Source organism: Symphalangus syndactylus, chromosome 1 (assembly GCF_028878055.3).
Source record: "Symphalangus syndactylus isolate Jambi chromosome 1, NHGRI_mSymSyn1-v2.1_pri, whole genome shotgun sequence".
Classification (NCBI taxonomy): domain Eukaryota; kingdom Metazoa; phylum Chordata; class Mammalia; order Primates; family Hylobatidae; genus Symphalangus; species Symphalangus syndactylus.
The window spans coordinates 137,170,087-137,191,377 of record NC_072423.2 but is presented as its reverse complement, the minus strand read 5'-3'; the positions used below and the strand labels follow the sequence as shown (position 1 = coordinate 137,191,377).

General features: G+C 43.8%; 1 protein-coding gene across 4 annotated transcripts in view; it reads left to right on the top strand.

Moving 5' to 3' along the window:
* Window positions 1-416: 416 nt before the first annotated feature.
* The window catches only part of LOC129486248 (ubiquitin-conjugating enzyme E2 E1), an 83,150-nt gene continuing 62,275 nt past the window's right edge, over window positions 417-21,291 (top strand). Inside the window, exons 1-3 of one of the 4 annotated variants that reach the window (XM_055285865.2) lie at window positions 417-646; window positions 1,799-1,983; window positions 6,043-6,093. In XM_055285865.2, coding sequence (XP_055141840.1) covers window positions 1,832-1,983; window positions 6,043-6,093 — 203 coding nt within the window. In that variant the 5' untranslated portion in view covers window positions 417-646; window positions 1,799-1,831. Of the gene's footprint in view, window positions 647-1,358; window positions 1,762-1,798; window positions 1,984-6,042; window positions 6,094-21,291 lie in introns of those variants that run through there. The other 3 variants (XM_063637223.1, XM_055285887.2, XM_055285875.2) reach the window with 3 other exon arrangements.

Genomic DNA, 21,291 nt, shown 5'->3' with positions numbered 1-21,291 from the left:
GATTTTTTTTTTCTCTTTAATCGCTTTTTAGGTGGAGTTCCCGCTGCATTCTCTAAAGTCTTTGCCACCACCAGATTACCATCGTTTTCACCAATTTGCCACCTCCCTACTCCTCTCCTTTCCAAAAGCCCTCACTGGAAAGAACTTTCTCTCGTGACCCCCTTATTCCATCTAGTTCCAATCACTCCCAGCGCCCCCCATCTCCATCGGCTTCCCCTCTCCCGCCCAGAATCCAGGTTCCCAAACCACTTAAGAGAAAATTCACAACCCTCGCCCCCTTCCCGGGCGTCCGGAGGAGGCGCTGGGGTGGGGGGTGTGTGTGGGGGACAGGGTTTTCTGGGGTCTCCTGGGTCTTCCTCGCGCACCCCCAGGAGGTGTTGCAGGGGGAGGGGAGCGCGGGTGGGTGGGACCGGGCCGGGTAGGGGAGGGGTGAGGGCGAGGAGGAGGAGGAGGAGGAGGAGGCGGCGGCGGAGGAGTGGTGTGTGTGCGAGCGTGTGTGGCTGGGGGAAGCCATTGCCTGTTTAATAGTTGCTGTTGCTGCACTTCCGCTTCTCTCCCAGCGAGAGAGAGACACGAGTGGCCAGGCCCAGCCGCAGCCGCAGCAGCAGCCGCCGCGGCGGCACGGAGGAGCCAGACACAAAGAGAGGTACGGGGATCCCCCCAGCGGCCCGCCGCCCCCCGGCCGCGCCGCCGGGCCTCGGGGACACCCCTCGCCGCCTCCCCCGACTCGCGCCGCCGGGGCCGCCGGGCCGCAGGGCACGGGGCTGGCGAGGGGGGGTGGAGCGGAGAGGGGCTGGGGAGCCCCAGAGGTCCGCGGCCCGCCCGCGGGGGATGGGCAGGGACCCCGGGCCGCGTGGGGTGTGGGGGCCGCCCGCATCGGGGGCGGGGGTCATTGTGGCTCGAACTGTCAGCGCTGCCCCAAGGGCCCCCCACTGGCCACCGAGGGGCCCGGGAGCGGGGGTGGAAGGGAGTTGGGGGAGCCCCGTTTTCCCCAGGGGCGGGGGTTCGCGGGGATTAACCCCTCTGGGGCGGAAGGGCTCATTGTTATTTCTTCGCTGCGGAGGCCGACCCCCCCGCCCCCATTCCCCGCCGCAGCCCCTATCCCCCTACAGGAGTGGCGGTCGGGCGTGTGCTCCGGACCCCCGCCCGGCCGCGTAGCCGTGAGCTGGGCGGCCCAGAGGCAGGCAGGCTGGGAGGGGCGTCGGGGCGCGGCGCGGGGGGGCCTCGGGCCTCGTCGCCCCTGCCCCCCGCCGGCCTCTCCCTTCCCCCACCCGGGCACCCGCTCCCCGCCTCCGTCCCCCTGTTTCGGCTTCCTCTCTCACTCCTTCCCGCCCCTCCTCTCTTCCCGACCTCGCCAAACTCCGCTCGTGGCCCCACAGTCTCACCCGGGCCACTGGCCCCCCACGACCCCCGGAAAGCGGACAAAAACAGCCCTGAGGCCGGCCGCCGGGACCTGCCCTCCCTGCCCCGCCGTGGCGCCCCGCTCCCCCGCCCTGCCTTCCTTCGCCTCCCGGGCTACTCCCTCCCTGCCCAGCGGAGAGCCCCGGGGGGCGAGGGAGGGGCCGCTCTCCTAGCTCCAGACCGTTTTCCCACAGCGTTCCCCACTTGGGGCCAAAAATAAACAAGCGGCGTCCGATTTGCAAAAGCCTTAATGGGCCTGCAGACTTTGAAAAGCGAGTGGAGGGCGGTGGGCGGCCGCGTGCGCCCCTGGTCAATGCCCTCCTGACAGCGCCCGAGTTCCTTATTTACACTGGCTGCATGGTTTGTGTGTTTCTGTTTTGTTTCCCTCCCCCTGCAGGGGCTGTTTGCGGGGTGGGGTGGGGGGTTCGCTATGTCGGATGACGATTCGAGGGCCAGCACCAGCTCCTCCTCATCTTCGTCTTCCAACCAGCAAACCGAGAAAGAAACAAACACCCCCAAGAAGAAGGAGAGTAAAGTCAGCATGAGCAAAAACTCCAAACTCCTCTCCACCAGCGCCAAGAGGTACTGTGCTCTTTTTTTTTTTCCACAGGCTTCCTATTTTCCGAACTGCCTCTTGCTGCATTTGGTCTGCCTCTCAATGAGGATAGCTTAAACGCTCCTCATGATTTACGTGTTCTTAAAAATGAAAGAAGGGCCTTGGAAGCCCTAATTATTTTCTCTATTGCTGCTTCTGTTTTTTTGTTTTTTTTTTAATCATTGCTGACATGCAGCTGTTGAGGCTTGCCTCTCGCATTTCTTGCTGAAGTTTGTAAGATTCCTCATTACTTTTATTAGTGACCCCCAAATCTGATTTCAGATTTCTTGTCCTACTAATGGTTAATCTGTGACCTTCCCCAAGGCCATGATCCCATTTCTTAATTACTAATACCAGCCCAGACAACTGCATCAAAATGAATTCCGTGACCATTTTACCTTCCCCTCACCTGTTGCATGGATGATCTTTTCTAAATAGAGCTTTCTTCACAAATTGCATAAGGAATAAGAAACTCATATTAGCAGGTACAAAATTTAGTAGGTGAAGACAGATGTTTTCTGGTGGAATTTAAAGAGATTTTTCTGAGAGTTGAGGCAAATGAATGAATCAGTAAGTGATTATAAAATGGTTATTATTCTAGGTTATTTTTGTGGTTCTTTTTAAAAACTTCAGTTTACCAAATTTCAGGGAGACTTGTCTTTTTTTCATGCTATTTGCTGTCCTCATGCTGTGAAAATGTTACTTTGCCTTATTTTTTCAATTTAAGTGGTCTCCCTTTTACTTTATTCTTTTCTTCTTAAGGCTCTGAAGGTAGCTACTTTTTATCCCTGCCATCCTGAGAGTATCCCTTTTTCTTTATTCTTTTCCTCTTAAGGCTCTGGAGGTAGCTACTTTTTACCCCTGCCATCCTTCAGTAATATCCTCTGATCGCCATGACCCTCAAAATAATCTTTAGTGGATTCCTAGGAGCCCTGAGACACCCTTTCATAAATCCTTCTGCTCTCAGAGTTAGGCAGTTGTTAAAAGGGTGGCAAACCAGGAAGATAATAAGAACTCCAAATGATGGGTTAGATAGGGATACCCTTCTTAAAAATTTTTAAAATAAAGTAGAACATGAGACTTTAGATCTCTCCACTGAGTAGTGAGCCTGGAAGTCAGGGTTTGAGAGTTTGTTCTGTCATTCTGCCTGACTTGTAATTTGAAAACTTGGCAATGTTTTGGTGACCTAACCATGGGCTGTTGAAGGAGTGACTTTTAAAAAATAGTGTGGAGGTCTTAAGTGGCAAGGTGCCTCTGCAAGATTGTTCTCATTTTTATAGGTTTGGTTTGATTGTACAGCTTCTCAGGAGGCCTAACTGACCCTCACTGATTAGCCCTGTGTGGTTTTCCTGGAACCTGACATCTACTCTGCCCACTTGGGACAGGCCCTTCCTTAACACTGCGCCCCACCTCAATCCTCTAGGCTCTCTGATCCTCATTCACGTTTTGGCCTCACGTGCTCAAGCCAAGATACTTGCTTTTGGTAATTTGCATTTTTATATTTTGCTAGATATCCCTGGTGTACATGAATATATTTGGGGGTAAAGACACAGGTATCAAATAGAAAATACTCTGCTTTTGTTGTGAGTGAATTGCAGAGGGGGATTTTTTCACTAGACATACTTTGTCCGTTTAAACAAGTTAAAAATTTATTTGGAAGTTCTGGAAAAGAGATGATAGATGTAGAAAAATGAATGGTGGGAAGCTACAAATAGTAATTTTATCTATAAATTAACATCAGGGCTTTTGTTTTGTTTTTGCAATGAATTTAGCTCCCTGATAATCTTGCTGAAAGAGTAGCTATTAGTGTTAAAGCAGACCTAAGGTAAATAGAAAAAGGTAAAAAAATGGAGAGGGACAGTGTATTCAGGAAAGAGAAAACTGATGTTAGTGGGACCCTATAGAGGCTGTTCTGTGAAGTTTATTGATTTGGAAGGTAGGTGTTGCCCAATGAATTGGAAGGGGCACATTCACCAGGAGTAGGAGTGAAAAAGAAGCCTGAATTGGCAGACTAACAGGCTGCTAACTGCATGTTGGAAAGTGGTTTCTAAACCGTGGATAGAGGAAAGCCCCCATTGCAAGTGCTCTGAACAAGAATGACTCTGGAAATAGGTATGAATTACTCCTGCAAGTCTCTTGCCAGTTTTTTTGGAAATGCAAATGCCATCTGTCAAGATGAAGTTGATAAAGTTTTGGCATTAACGCTTCTTAGGTATTAAAGAAACAACTACCTTTTTTGTGACTATTTTATAGTGGGAGTTGGGTTGGCAAGGAGGACTGAAGTCAACATGTATTTTTATATGCGTTGTGCTCCGGGGAGGAAATTTTTGCCTACGTGTGTAGGTCTTAAAATACAGTTATTTGAAAAGATGCAGGTAAAGAATCAGGAAACCAGTGTTCCAAACTTTGAGTCTAATGTACAGTCATGAGTCAAACAGCGGGAATATGAATGTCTCAGAAATGAAACGCTTTTTGGTAGCAGTAGAATTTAGCAGGACACAAATATTTGTCAACTGAGATTGTGAACAAACTCCTTTCTGAAGTTGACAGATATGTAGGGACAGGAAATGTCCTCCAGTAGGAAGGCTTATAGAACCTCCCCCAGTCGTCGTCCTTAAAACCTGTTCCTCATTACGTATAGCTCGTCCGTCCTCCTACCCGCAGAAAACCTTTGGAAAGGGAAACGCATCATTTGTGAATTAGATTGCTGTGTGTGTGTGTGTTTAAAATTTTTTTTAACTACAGTGTTGCCTCGGTGAGATTTTTAAGTTGTAACATAGCCCCATTGGGCTTTATATGATAGGAGGAGGAAAGGTTATAAAATTAGGCACCGTTTAGAAGGTGGAAGAAGCTTAGAGGCCCTAAACTTTATCGTATTAATTGATGCTCTAAGTGCCTAGGTAAGCAAAAGACAAAGGCCAGGGCTTGGTGTGAACTGCCTGGTGGCTTCGGCCTACGAGTGGGGGATGGGGCCCTTTGTGAAGTCGAGGGTTGGTGCGGAGGGAGAAAACTGCAGGTCCCGGGTCTATGCCCAGTGTGAGCTAGAGAGCGGGCCATGGAGAAGGAAGGAGGCAGACCCCGGGAAGTTTAGAGGACGCCCGGGGAAAAGCAGGTCCGGGGAGGTGGGCCGAGAGTCCCGGCCAGCGTGCGGGGCGGAGGCAGGGTCCGGTGCACCTGTGCGGCCGCGGGCCGGCCACTTGGGGTCTGTGGTGCCCGAGGGGCGGGCAGGGGTGTTCGCGCCCTGCTTTCGCGCGCGGTCTCGGGCTGAGGTTCTGGGCGCCGGGAGAGGAGAGCTGGGGCGGCGCGGAGCAGCCCCCGTGCGGGCACCCTGTTCCCCTCCCCCGCCCGCAACTTCACCGGCGCGGCGCGAGCCGTCGGGGGCGCGCGCGGGGTGGGGACGGGGTGGCCGGGCGGTGGCAGCCCACTGCTAGCGAGCGACCTGCGGTCTGGGCCTCCCCGGCACCCCTCGACGGCTGGCAGGTCACTCGGGCCCGAGGGGCCTCGTGGGGAGCGGCCATGTTGGCTTCGTCACTGAGGACTCCGGGCGGGTCAGGTGTCGGGCGAGGCCTCGGACCTTCGGCCTGTCGGGGGCGCCCTGCCGGGGTGGGCATGGGGGCATCCGAGGGGTGAAAGGGGCAAAGGAGGCTGGAGGCTGGCGTCCTTCCCACGCACCGATGGCTGTGATCTCTCCGTCCTGGGGAGAGGAGGTGCAGGGGAGGACTGAGGAAACCGGTCCGCAAGTGAGAAACTTTAAAATTAGGTCCTAAATAGAAAACACCGAGGAATAGAACTGCCCTGGTGTGCGAGGCAAGGTTGGAAGCCAAACTTTGCAGATGAGAACAGGAGATTCCAGGCTACCTAACTTCCTCCGTGAAAAATTTTTTTCCTAAACTAGGGACCTGAAGTTCTTGATGTGTAGTTTCCTCTTTGCCCAGTAGAATCCAGTGATCGCGCTTAGGTTTATCTGCAGACCTGCACGTTACAGGTGGGAGGCTTCCACGCCTTAATGCTTCTCGTGTTTGTCTTTCCCATTTCTCCCACTCCAGAATTCAGAAAGAGCTGGCGGACATCACTTTAGACCCTCCACCTAACTGCAGGTGAGTTGCTTTTCAGATTTTTTTCATTTTTAAAATTCTTCTAACCTTTGTCTTGGGTTTTTCTTTTTATTATATACTTTTTCTTTGATTCTTTGGCTAATGCTTGTTATGGCACTAACATCACGTAACAGCTGAAATTTATCAACCTGAGTATAATGTTTTGATGAGCCTCTGACAAGCTCAGTACTGTTGAGGAGAAGTAATGGATTTATTTGGAGTGGATTTTTACATATATGAAACAAAACTAAAGTAAATTTAAAGGTGTATCCTTGCCTAATCATGGGTCTTTGATATGCCATTAAGGATGATGTAAAACCTTTTAGATGCGAAGGACATTTTGGTTTGGAAAACTGCTTTGCTATAGTAATCTCTTATTCAATCTCTGCTAAGCTAAGCGAACATAGAGTTAAACACTGGATGTTCAAACTTACTCCATAGCATATAGATTTTTTATTAGACTTTTGGCAGAGCAATTCAGGAAACAATTTCTGGCTTTGATAAAGGTTTTCTTTTAAATTGTAGATTTAAACTTTCACGGGGGTGTTTTTTTCACTTGCTTTATTCAGGCTGTATACATACGTGTGTTTCAGTTTCAAAACAAATTGAAACCAGCTTTCTAAGGGTTTGTTGATCACAACTTTATTTAGAGAAGCCATTTTGCTACTGTTGAGTCAAGGTGGAAGACTTGATGACTTTACTAGATCAACAATGAAGTGAGGGGTGACTTACAACTATGTATTAGAATAGAGCCATTTATTTAAGGGAGGTCCTGTAACTCCCATACTTTAAAAATTAAGTATAACATTTAACCTAGTTCTCAGGATCGGCGTTGGAAAGGGATGTGAGATTTCAGAAATACTCTAAACTTATTGGTAGAAGTTACTGACAACGAAGTATTCAGTGGCTATACACAATTTTTAAGATGAGTGTGTGGGAATAGGTTGAAAAGCTAAATGAAGTATTTTGTTTATTAACAGTCAACTTTGGAAACTAATTAGTGGATTAAATACAAAACAATTGCCGTTTTGGTTACGTTCATTCTTAATGTTGATTAGGTGTGGGACGCTCTTCCGTGAAACTTTGTCCTGTTTTGTAAGGAAAGTCATTTTGAGTTTGAAATGCTCTTAAACTATAGTTTATAATTGAAGCACTTAATCATTCTGGGGGAATTCTTTCCTGGCTAATAATCTCTAAAGATGGTTGAGAAGTGGAGAAACGATAAGACTTAGGCCTAATTCATTGTTTTGATGGTGATGGTTCAAGTGGAAGCCTGTAGCTTCCCTTGGTTGGTTGTGTGGAATCCATGTACATTCCCCAAGGTAGTTCTGTGCTGTCTAGTTATTGCTCCTGCTTGGTATTGTGTGTCTCCTATGTGTGTGTTATTAATAACATTGATTAAAACATATAATGGCTTTCTTGTGAATAAGCACAATCAAATCTAAAATTGTAAACCATTTGAAGATTTTCATGGGATTAAGCATTTTAAAAAAAAACAGCATAAGTACACTTCAGTTTCACATCATTTTAACTGAGTTTATGTGTGAGAGATTTATGCTCCTGAGGCATGTGGAACTTTTTTATCTTTGGGAAACCCTCCCACTTACCCCTTCAAGTGAAACGTTTGGGAGTTACCTGTGGTCAGGGGACGCTCCAGACTGGGTGGCTGTTGGGTGATTGGTGTTATGGAGTCAAAGCTTAAAATACTAAATTTTAAGAAAAATCTCTGAGAGAAAATACGAGGCATCTTCATTTTGCAAGAGAGTGTATATTACATTGTCTTTTAACAATAGAGATGACTTTATTTTCTGAAGATATTTTCCAGTGGGGCCGTTTGAGTAATGTGAATTAAAATTTTTACTTTTGGTTGGCTAATGGTGCTGTCTTAATGTTATATAGTAGTCCCAATATTCAGCTCTCTTAAAAGAGTTTGGTTTTACGTTTTGTGCTGTTACCTTTTGGGATTTAATTATTTAGTATTTTAATGTACTTTATTGGAGATAAAGATGGATTATTTATTTATTTATATATTTTCATTTTGAGACGGAGTCTTGCTCTGTAGCCCAGGCTGGAGTGCAGTGGCGTGATCTCGGCTCACTGCAACCTCCGCCTCCCGGGTCCTGGTTCAGGCAATTCTCCTGCCTCCTGAGTAGGTGGGATTACAGGCACGTGCCACCATGCCCAGCTAATTTTTGTATTTTGAGTAGAGATGGGGTTTCACCATGTTGGCCAGGCAGGTCTTGAACTCCTGACCTTGTGATCTGCCTGCCTTGGCCTCCCGAAGTGCTGGGATCACAGGCGTGAGCCACTGCACCCGGCCTTGGGGGTACTTTTTGAAGTTAGCGTCCAATGAAAATCTATGAATTGAGTGATATGTTAAGTGCATACATGTTTAAAATTACCCTCAGCATGAAAACATGAGATTTAAATGAGTTAAATACTTGGTTTTCAATTAGTCTGTCTTATATTTTTACCCTTTGCCATACTTCCTTTCTTCAGTCAGCATTCAGTATGTAGTTTTAAACACATTATTAAAATATGGCACTTGGCACATAGTAACTTCTCAGTAAATACAAAAATTAGCTGGGCGTGGTGACGCACTCCAGCCTGGGCAACAGAGTGAGACCGTGTCTCAAAAAAAAAAGTTGATTATTGCAAATCAGTAGAATTGCTCCTCTTGAAGGAAGGTGCACTGCTTGTGTTCACTAATTTTGGCACTTGGCAAAAATATTTGAAGTTACTGAGCATCAAAACTTACGTGAAATGCAATTGCTCAATATGTTATAATGTATGAAAACATGAAATTAAATTCTTAATGTTGTATATTATGTTGGGTGGATATTTTTGAGAACACAGTACAGATTGTGTTCAATGACCTGGTCCAAAGTGATTTCAAGTAAGTATTTTCAAACTGCTTTATGTTGCCATAAAAATCAAATTCTTAATTTTAGTATTTCTGAATTATTTGTGTGTGTGTATATATATGCACACACACACACACAAAATAGTTTCCCAACTCACTCTTCATTTTGGTTAGGCTTTTATTCCCCTATCATTTAGCTCTATTCTTTTAGGGGAAAAATATGTTAACTTTGTAATGATTGCCTAAAGCGTGCCAGATCTTAGATTGTAAAATTATGCCTTTTAGATAGCTGATGAACTCTGGGCCACTAGAGTCAGTTTTGCAGCTGTTATTTATAGCCCAGGGCTCAAACTTTGCTAAATTGACGAGTTGTAACTAGCCTGTAGACATGAATATGTGCAGACAGTATGTCTATACAGACTAAATGGCATATTTTGCCTAAGTCCTTTAAACTTCAGATTTTATTTAATGGATACATTTGTATCATGAGTAAATGTCTCAGTAGTGACTTAACCTAAAAATTCAGATGGGGTGCTATTTTAGGATAAAATGTCTGACAAGTCATTAAACACTTCAAGCACAGGTGAGAATAATAAAAATACATTTCTTTCTTTCTCACTTTTTTGTTGAGACAGGGTCTCATTTTGTCACCCAGGCTGGGGTGCAGTAGTGCTCACTGCAGCCTTGACCTCCTGGGCTCAAGCTGTCCTGCCTCAGGCCCCCAAGTAGCAGGAACTACAGGCGCTCGACACTACACTCGGTTAATTTTTTGTATTTTTTTTGTAGAGACCGGGTTTTACGTATTGTTGGGCTGATCTTAAACTCCTGGCCTCAAGCCGTCCACCCACTTTGCCCTTCCAAAGTGCTGGGATTACAGGCGTGAGTCATGGTGCCTGGCCCTGATACTAGTTTTTGTGTATGTGACGGAATTTCCATTTAGCCTTCTTTTGGTAGCTTTTTTTTTTTCCTAACACTGCCTATATTTTAAATAGTTTTAGGCCATTATATTATACAAGAATGCATGTTTTTGAAAAATTCAAATACAGAAGTTTGTGGAGTAAAAAGCAAAAGATAGTCCTGATGACCTCTTCTGATCCTGCTCCTTGCACACAGATGCTCCAAGTTAGCACTTTGTATACTTCCACGTAGTTTGTGTGAATTTACATTGTATTTTTCTGGCGTTCCAATACCTGCACGAATTGGTGGTAATGGTAATGAGATGTCAGTTCAGAAGTCCCAGGCTGCTCATCATGGTTCATAATAGAAAGAGATCCTTTTCTTGCAGCTATGGAGTATTACATACCTCGTCCAGGTTCAGCATGTTTTAAATGGTTGTTTGGGTATAAGAAATAGGTTCAGCAGAAGTCATCCTTTACAAAACCCTGTATCTTATGTGCTGAAAAGTATTCTTCCTTTTAGCATCTTTCATTTATCTGATGTTACTAAATGCGTTAAGGATAGAAGTGTGACTTAAACATCTGAATGATGTTTAGTTTCACCATTGTGTATACCTTTATGCATGTAAAGGCAGTGTTGAAAAACTCTAACAACCAGGAGACTGGGGTTTCAGCACAATCCAAACAGCACCCATGCTAGGGTCAGGCTGTTGGGAATTAGATCATCACTGGGGGCCTTCCCTATTAGGAAAGAAACCTATCTGGAGATGAGTTGTCTTTCAAATGAGCAGGAAGTCTTGTGGCGGTTGTGTTTACCAAAAGACTATACCTGGACTGTAAAACTATGCTATTGTTATTCCTCAGAAAGCTAAACAGAATTACCATATGACCCAATAATTTTACTGCTAGCTGTGTACCCTGAATAATTAAAAACAGAGGCTCAAACAGATAACCTGTATGTCAGTATTCATAGCATTATTCATAGTAGCCAAAAAGTGGAAAAGACCCAAGTGTCTGTCAACAGATGAGTGGATAAACAAAATTTGGTTAATCCATAAAATGGAATATTCATCTATAAAAAGGAATGAAGTTCTGATGCATGGATACAACGTGGATGAACCTTAATGTTATACTAAGTGGGCCGGGTGCAGTGGCTCACGCTTGTAATCCCAGCACTTTGGGAGGCTTAGGCAGTCGGATCATGAGGTCAGGAGATCGACACCATCCTGGCGAACATAGTGAAACCCCGTCTCTACTAAAAATACAAAAAAATTAGCCGGGCATGGTGGCGGGCGCCTGTAGTCCCAACTACTCAGGAGGCTGAGGCAGGAGAATGGTGTGAACCCAGGAGGCGGAGCTTGCAGTGAGCCCAGATCGCGCCACTGCACTCCAGCCTGGGCAACAGAGCGAGACTCCGTCTCAAAAAAAAAGGTTATACTAAGTGAAATAAACTAGAACCAAAAAGACAAATAGTGTATCATTCCACTTACGTGAAATACCTAGAATAGGCAAACTCATAAGGACAGACAGTAGATTAGAGGTTTTCAGGGACTGAGGGGAGGGGAGAATGGGGAGTTATTTCTTAATGAATACAGTTTCTTTTTGAGGTGGTGAAAATTTTGGAAATAATGGTGATGGTTGTGCAATATTATGAATGTAATTAATGCCACTAAATTGTACACTTAAAATGGTTAAAATGGCAAATTTCATGTTATATATATTTTATCACAAGAAACAGCTATACCACTGTTAAAATATTAGTCAGTATTTTGAGAAAAATGCTTATAGCTTAGAAGGCAATACTCGCAGTTTTTAGGGATTCTTGTTAAATTCCTGTCACAAACTTTGAGGGCCTGTTATAAATGAAAAGGCACAACTGGGCGCGGTGGCTCACACCTGTAATCCCAGCACTTTGGGAGGCCGAGGCGGGTGGATCACCTGAGGTCAGCAGTTTGAGACCAGACTGGCCAACTAAAAATACAAAAATTAGCTGGCGTGGTGATGCGCATCCGTAATCCCAGCTACTCAGGAGGCCAAGTTAGGAGAATTGCTTGAACCCTGGAGGCGGAGGTTGCAGTGAGCCGAGATCCCGCCACTGCACTCCAGCCTGGGCGACAGAGTGAGACCCTGTCTCAAAAAAAAAAAAGAAAAGAAAAGGCACTTCCTTCGCGGAGTTCATAATCTAGTCAGGATGATAAGACATGCACACACATATTTTGTATGGAACTTGGAAATACAAATATTATTTGGAAAATAATAAAATGCAGATATCATGTTATAAAGTTTCTGAGGAGTGAGAGATTGACTTGGGTTTGAGGGATTGTGGCTGGAGTACTTAGTGATCTGGGAAGGCTTCATGGAAGAGGTGAGAAGTGGGATGGGGAAGAATAAGGGATATTCCTGATGGAGGAAACAGTGTAAGCCAAGACAGCAGAGGGAAGACAGAAAAAGGGCACTATTGGGCAGAAGTGAGTAAAAGCTGTGTCTAGAGAGTAAGAAACATTAGTGGGAGAATAAATAGTAATAGGTAAAGCTCGTGTTCTTCAGTGTCAGGCTAAGGCTTTAAATTTTATTATGTAGATGCTGGAGAATCATTAAAACCCTTTTGAGTAGGGGCTGTCATTCAGATACAGTTGGCTATCTGGACAGAGAAAGAATAAGGATTGAGTGGAGCTCAGTAGGAACCAGGAGACTTGGAGATTGCTGCAGTAGTTAAGGTGGAAGGTCAAGAGGGTCTGGGGTTTAAGTGGTGGCCTTCAAAGTGGAGAGGAAAGAGAGGTAGAAGACAGTAGAATCCATAGAACTTAGCCACTGATTTCGATGTGGAGGACTTGAAAAGGAGTCAGGTTCTTCTGGGTGTTGGGGAAGTTGGTGGTGCATTAACAGAAATAAATAAGGCAGGAGGATGAACTAGCTTGAGGGAGGTAGAGATGTATAGACCCTGTCCCCAGGGTTAAAAAAAGGTTTTGTTACTTGCTTCGTTGATCACATGCAATGCTTAGCATGTTGCTGCCACTTAGTAGGTCCTCAGTAAATATTTGCAGTTTGATTATATATTTGAGTTTATTACTAGATCAGTCATTGAACTCCCAGATCTACATGGCCTACTTTTAGATTAGATTAGACAAACTAAATAGTTTATAAACTTCCTAAAAGGGAAGGACAATGATTTCTGTCTTTGATTCTGGTCCTTCATGTTCTTCCCAGCTGCTTTAGTTTGACGATTTTCACAGCTACAGGAGAAGTTAAAAGAATGATACATCAAGTGCCCACCCTTCACCCTGATTCCTCAGCAAAATTTCACCATGTTTGCTCTGTCTCTCTCTTATCTCTATATGTTAATTTTGTGGAGCCATTTGAAAGTGAGCATTTTGATGCTTCCGTGTGTTTAGCTTTGCACACATTGAATCTGAGGTGGCCTGACAGTGGAGCTGAGGCTGGAACTGGTTTTGATAGTCCACATTAGATTTGAAAGTTTGGGTGATGGTAAAGTGCACAAGATTGCTGAGATTGGAGGAGGAAAGAATTGTGCTCTGAAGGATGTCTACAGATGGAGGATGGGAAATGAAGAGGACTTGGAGAAAGGAGTAGGAGGAAAGCCACAAGGTTGCAAAAGTCCCTAGAAGGAGATCAAGGAAATTTTCTCTTGGGGCTCTAAAGTATAATAACTTAGGTGTATGTTTTGTAGGCTGAGAGGAAGAAGCAAATATAGAGAGTGAAAGAGTACAAATTGCTAGAGAGTCCGGGCATGGTGGCTTACGCCTGTAATCCCAGCACTTTGGGAGGAAGAGGCAGGCGGATCACGAGGTCAGGAGATTGAGACCGTCCTGGCTAAAATGGTGAAACCCCATCTCTATTAAAAATACAAAAAATTAGCCAGGCGTGGTGGCACATGCCTGTAGTCCCAGCTACTCAGGAGGCTGAGGCAGGAGAATCGCTTGAACCCGGGAGGCAGGGGTTGCAGTGAACCAAGATCGCGCCACTGCACCCCAGCCTGGGCGACAGAGCGAGGTGCCATCTCAAAATAAATAAATAAATAAATTGCTAGAGAGGCAGATGTAATGTTTTATAACGTAATTGTAGAGAAAGTGATGGCCCTAGAGAACTTAGGCCCTAAGTGGGAGAATGTATGTTTAGAAAGGCTGGTAGCCTGAAATTTTCTAGAGGATTAGAAGCATTTTTGGTACTTGAGTAGCACTCTAGGTACTTGTATAGAACTGAAAAGAAGCAGCATCTTTCTGGTGTTATTTGGTTTGTGTTCTTTCCCAGCAGACTTTAAGTTCCTTGAGAGTGGGGATTATTATGTCTTTATATCCCTACAGTGTCCAAGAAAGGGTAGGTAAACAATACATACTTGTTAAAACACAAAACACAAAAACCTAATTTGGTCGGATGGTTTAATAGAACATCTTCATTACCCTCTTCAGAAAATAGTGGGAATTGCTGGGGAAATTGCTGTCACATTTTACAGCTGTCCATTGCTGGCAGTCTTTCTGAGTTGGCACCCAAGCAGTTTTAGCAATTTTGACCTTCCTGCAATCACAGAGAAGCTCTGGACGTCAGTGTGGCAAAAAAGACGTGATCTCTGCTCCAGACTGGATTGAGAAAAGATGTACTGGAGAAAATATAACACCTTTGAGTTGCTTGTTTTGACTTTATGTAAGGTTTCTCATCTATGTAATGTGGCACGGACTCTTAGTCTACAGAGTTACAGATGGTATCCTTATTGTATAGTTACGTTATGCTAACAAGTGAGCAAGGGTCTAGGGGTGCTAAATACATTGGGTTCCTAGAGATGATCCCCCAAGTCCTAAAGCTATTCCAGATAGTTGGTTATGTTAGAGATGCTGGCACCCGCCTGAGACATCTGACACATTCCCTGTCACCAGTGAAGTGAAACTGGGTTTCATAATAAGCCCATTCTTATTCAGCCTCTTTTATGCAGCCATGCTCTAAAGTGAAACAAAAGACCTAGTAACTGGTGTCAGAATATGCTTCTAATCCTCTGGGAAACCTCCTCCTTTATAGGCTAAAAGCTCATCAAAGCCCCTGCTTGAGAACCGTAATCCAGGAACTCTGCTGTATGCTAATGGCTCTTTTCTTGAAACGTATACGCAGTGATTATGGATTGCTTTGTAGAGTCCATGCCACATTACATAGATGATCAACTTTTGGAAGGCCAAGTTATTGTCCCATCCCACTCAGGAAATCTTACAAAGCCAAAGGTTTTCAAATACAGAACATATTTAAGTTGTCGCTGGGTTTTGCTACAGTGACAGCAAACCATTGGGGCAGTGTATCGTTCACTAATACTTTTAACAGAGTAGTTAAAAACTGAATTCTGTCAGTTCTCCAAAGTACATGCTGACCCAAATATGACAAAGTGAATGCAAAGCCCTCTTACATAGCATTCAAAGGCAGATTTGCCACAGGTGCCACGTCTGACTTGTCTGTAGTGATCTGAGTCATTATTAAATTTTAAATAGTAATACAACGGAGTAGTCTTAGTAGAGTCTACTAGCATTGAAGTGATGATCATTATCCATACTGCCAGTACGTTGGCCATTTGTATTTATTTAAATTGATGGATGGAAAATTGGTGTGGGATGGACGTCTAGTAAATTCTACAAAAAAAGGCATTGAGGCACATTTTCAAACAGATGAGAGTAAATAGAGTAAGTTGGGATGATCTTACTTGGAGGAAAGTTTTAGATGTGATGCAGCTCAAAAAGTCAGCATTATTATGAAGCAATGTTGTACATGTGACAGCAGCGTGAGTAGATCAGATCGTAATCATTTAAAACGTTAGAGTGTCTGCTGTGTGCTAGGCATTGTTCTGTATGTGACTAAAACAGACCTGGCCTGTGGCTTGTGAAACCTGAATTTTAGTAGACAATACAAACAGCAGCTAAGCAAAAGGATTAGTACAAGTTGTAATGGCTAGTAGGAAAGAAATTGAGAGAGTGCAGTGATGGAGAATAATTGGGGAGGCATGAGGGTTACCTAGAGAAGGCTTACAAAGACATTTAGTCAAAGACCTAAAAGATAGGAAAGGAAATGGCCTTGTGAAAAGTACCAGAAGACATCTGGGACTCAGGGAAGGTAAAAACAGGCCCTGAGGCGGGGACAAGTCGGGTGATGGTGATTATGTAAACCGTGCTAAGTAGAGAGTTTGGATTTTTCTCAGTAATGCTTTAAAAGTCTTTTCCCGGCCGGGCGCGGTGGCTCACGCTTGTAATCCCAGCACTTTGGGAGGCCGAGGCGGGTGGATCACGAGGTCAGGAGATCAAGACCACGGTGAAACCCCGTCTCTACTAAAAATACAAAAAAATTAGCCGGGCGTGGTGGCGGGCGCTTGTAGTCCCAGCTACTCGGAGAGGCTGAGGCAGGAGAATGGCGTGAACCCGGGAGGCGGAGCTTGCAGTGAGCCTAGATCGCGCCACTGCACTCCAGCCTGGGCGACAGAGCGAGACTCCGTCTCAAAAAAAAAAAAAAAAAAAAAAAAAAAAAGTCTTTTCCCACCCTCCCTGCTGCATGGAAAATAGCTGGGAGGAAGACACTAGTGGAAGAAGGGAGACGAGAAAGGAGGGTATTGCTCTGTTTCAAGCTAGCTGGTGCAGGTGGCTAGGATTAAGGTGGTGGCAGTGGAGATACGTTAGAACACTGGGACCTGTTGATGGATTGCATGTGAGAGATGAGGGACAGGAACAAGAATGACTCCAACTTTCGGTGTGTTTTTGCAATTGGCTAGATGATAGTGATGTTTTACTGATAGGTATAGACTCCTAGGCCTAGAATAGGGCCGTAGGGCGTGCGTGTGGTGGGTGGCGGGGGAGATGAGGGCAGGGTGGAAATGACTCCTTTTTGGACTTGATAGATTTGAAATCTATTCCCATGAGGCATCCAAGTGAAGGTGTCAAAAATAAGTTAGACATAGGTAATTGGAGCACTGAGGAATATTGTGAGCTTGAGATACATACGCATTTGTAAAGGAGGCTTTACCAAATAGAGGCTCTTGAGTGTCTTGGGAATGCCTTTTTCTCTCCTAGGAAGGAAAGGCACCATGAGAAGAGTGCCCACGATGAAGACTCAGGCATCTGGCATTTAGAAGTGTACACTAGGAAAAGCCAGCAAAGGAGACAGAAGGAAAATCAAGAGAGTGTAGTATTAGAAAGCAGTGAGCGGAAAGTTTTGAGGTAGAGTCATCAAGTGGGAAATGGTGCTGTGCGGTAGAAAAAGATGAAGACCAGCAGGTAACCAGTAGATTTTACCTCAGGTTTGTTGGTGACCTTCACGTGTCAAACTGGTTTAGAGGAGAGACAATAGAAAAGGAGAAATGATTTTCAAGAATGAAAATGTGTTTGTATTACTCTTCCTAGTTAAAATATTTCATTGTATTTATCCAGAAAGGTGATCTGGTGTTATCTACTTTCTACACTTCAGGGCAGAATTTCTTAACACAGTGTATATAATTTTGGGGGGAGGATGGGGAAAGGGCCTACCATTTTCAGTGGATTCTCAAAGGAGTTTTTTTTTTTTTTCTGATCTCCCCTCTTTCCTCACCAAAAAAAGTTAACTTCTACTTTACGAGATTCAAGTCCTTTCTGATCTTTAGGTTAACGTTGTACCGTGGCTGTTACAAGTAAATAGTGTCAGGTTCATGTATTACATCTTGATGAATCTCTTTTTCAAGACTTGGTTTGAAATTACAGGATAAATTGGAAAATCAGTAAATCGCTGCTGCCATCCTTAAAAATATTTTGCATGCTTCGATTTGCATCAACCTTTTGTATTCTGCTCAAGCTGGAGAATGCACTAGAATGAGTTGGATATATGTGTTTACTTTTAACACAGCATAAGTTATTCATCATATTTAATGTTTTTCATCCCCTCCCCTGTCCCCCCACCCCCAACCCCCACCACCGCCCTTCCACAGACGGAGCCTTGCTCTGTCGCCCAGGCTGGAGTGCAGTGGTGCCTTCTTGGCTCACTGTTACCTGTTCCTCCCGGGTTCTAGCAATTCTCCTGTCTCAGCCTCCTGAGTAGCTGGGGTTACAGGCGTGCGCCACCACACCCAGCTAATTTTTGTATTTTTAGTGGAGGTGGGGTTTCACCATGTTGTCCAGGCTGGTCTCAGACTCCTGACCTTGTGATCCACCTACCTTGGCCTCCCAAAGTGCCGGGATTACAGGCATGAGCCTCCGCGCCCATCCTGTTTTTCATCCTTTTAATATGGGCTGTTATGTTAATACTTTACATTGGATATACCTAGAACTCTTAAAGCAATCATATAAGCATTATCTTTTTAATTGTCCACTGATCATGTCTTAATAATTTGTTTCAGATTATGCCAGATACTCTTGGTCCTGCTTACCTTGATAATTGAGGGTAGAATTAAGAAAGTTTTAGGGTTAGGAATCATTCTTCTAATTCAGAGAGTAATTAGTTGGAATCACAAAAGCATTAGGTGCTCTACCGCCAGAGAAAAGCAACAAATAATATGTGGAACTACAAATGTTTTGGCTACATAGGAATTTTGCTCTACAAGTAATTTAAATTGTTCCTACTACCACGTATACAACCTTTCCTCTATGGGAGTACATCTCAGTTTTTAAGGGAATTTATTAGAATTGGTGTTATAAAAATTTATTTCTTAGCAGACTTGCTACAACACATTTATCCTAAATAAAAGGAGATTGTTGACTTAGCAGAGAAAAAGACCCTAAAAGAAAACATTTGTTTTATTACTAGCACCCAGGAGGATTTTTTATAAACATGAAAGATAACTTTCCTCTAACCTAAGTAAATATTTCAGAACAAACGTATGTTAAGTGATTATAGTAATGTGTGTGCAGAGACTGGCAGTAAAGTTAGCAGCATCATATACTACTTGCTAGTATATCACACTGCTTTGGCCTTTTTCTGAGTAACCCTCTCTCTGTAAGTCTTGAGAATGCCTAACTTCATCCTTCAGGGAGATTGGTAGCCCCTGAAAAGACATTTATTTTTTGTAGCTTGGTATTCTGAGATGTTCTCACATCCAAAGTAAACATTGTCAAGTGATTTGGACCAGTCCTGAAGTAAATCATATATTGAGGACACAGTTCTTGTTAAAACTGAAATCTGAAGTTGTTGCCATTTTCTGCATTCACACTACTGGATTCTTTGTAGATGCGGGGATTTCTGCTTTTACATTTTACTGTAACTATTTACATTTACCTGTATTGGGAGGAAATTCTATAGGGTAGCAAGTTAAAACACATGATTTTCGTAAAAAAGTAAAAACTGTTAAGATCTTGGAGCCCAAACTTATTTGTTATGGAGATTTGGAGCTAGGAGGGACCCGATGCTCCCTTCTCTATCTCTGTGTCCTGTTTATTGTGAGGTGTATATTGATAATGAATTTGTGAAGAAAGGCATTCTTTGATGACTTAGCAGAGAAAAAAGTGATAGTAATTTAATCCATTCTGTCTCCAGATGACTGGTACTATGTTTTACTTTCTCCTCTTTTCTCCAGAGCCACTCTTAGAATCTTTCAACAGTTAATGGTTTGTTATAGTCCAATTTTCATTGCTTTCCAAGATTTGAACTTTCTATTTGAATGTAAGCCCCCCCTGCAAAATCAGTCATCTTTCAGTTCTGAAGCTCCTCTGATACTCTTCAAGCCCCTCAAGGAGCACTAGGTTTGAGGATGGTAACATTTACTCATTTTCCTTTGACCTGAAGATGCATAGAAAGAAATGCTATGTTGGATCTCACTATACCTAATAACAGTCCTGCAGGCTGAATTTGCATTTTCCTTTCTGGTTGAAATCTTCTCAGTTTACTCGTGCATTTCTGACTTTCTCCCATTCTGGTGTGCTTCCTCCCCTTCCTGCTCCCTTAAGAAAAAAAAAAAAAAAAACAGCCAGTTCGGTGACGTTTTCTCAGAAATTTCTTGTGGACAGTCTAACTTAAGTCGGAAAACAGTTTGTGACACTTTACTTTTCAAGGAGGAGATAAGATTTTGTGTACCCAGATTGTATATATCAATTATTATGGGGCTAAACTTTAAAAGTATGACTAATTCCCCAACAAGTATATACCAAACCTTGTAGGATTAGTAATTATATTTCTTGAATTAATTTTAAAAATATGTAACATACTACACACACATCATTTGCATCATGAGGATTATCCATACTAATAAGAGATTTTTGTTTGTTCCAGTTAAATCTTACTCCTAGTTTTGCAAGTGTATTCAGGCCTGGAATGGTTGTCAGTGACTCAGCTAGGGTGGGCAGGGCAGTCTCCAACCTGCCCCACCTGTGTTTCTCTGCCTGTTTACTTGTGACCTTGGGTGAGCAGTACAAATCATTGACAACACTGGCAGTGCTTTGGTCTGTGCCTTCCCTGGCTTATTCCATTTTTTGGCCCTTTGATTTAAGATGCAGTTACAACCAGTGGCTCCTCACTATATTCAGTCATTCATTCTGATGTTTATCAGGCATTTCTTGTTGTGCCAAGTACTGAAGATAAAGCAGCAAAAAAGACACTGTCTCTGTGCTCATGGAGGTTTTATTCATATAGAGGGAGGTACAATAAAAGAAACAAATGTACCAAAGTAATTTCAGGAAACAGTACCAAGAAATTGAAATAGAGTAAAATGGCTTGGTGAGTGACTGGGCAGGTTGGGACATTGATTGGTGCCACATTGGGGAAATGACCCTGAATGATGACAAGGACCCAAGCATGAGAAGGGCATTTTAGGCTGAAGGACAGCAGATAGAAAGGTGCTGAGTGGGGTAGGCCAGTGTGGCTGGACATAGTGAATGAGGATGGGGGGTAAGAAATGAGGTAGGCAGGGGTCAGATTTTATTTGAATTTCAGTAGAAAGCTGTGGGAGAGCTTTAAATGGAGGAGTGAAACACCAGGTATTTGGAAACTACCTCACGTAAAATTTCCTACTCATGAAAAGAGAGAAGGTGGGTGCAGTGGGGCATGCCTATATTCCCAGCTGTTAGGAGACTGAGGCTGGAGGATCACTCAAGGCTGGGAATTTGAAACTGTGGTGTGTCCTATGATTGCACCTGTGAGTAGCCACTGCTCTCCAGCCTGGGCAACATAGTGAGATCCTCATTTTAAAAAAATTATTTTTCTGTTCAGTGGTTTGAAAAAATTGTATTAAAAAATAGAGGTTATGCAGATACTCTGTAAAACTTTTTGGCATTATATGCAGTTTTACTGACCTTTATGTAACAGTTCTATTATATCTAGATATCTGTGTATCTAACAAATTTAGACCTTTTGCAAAAACTGAAGACATGTTACCTAAAATTGGTGTCTCAACCAGTGAAAGGAAGTATAGCATTGCTCAGCTGGTCTTGACATAAAGGTTGGATGAAGTGTGAATGTTTGTAATGCATACATGGTATTTAAAGCTAATAGAAACAACTTCTTAGT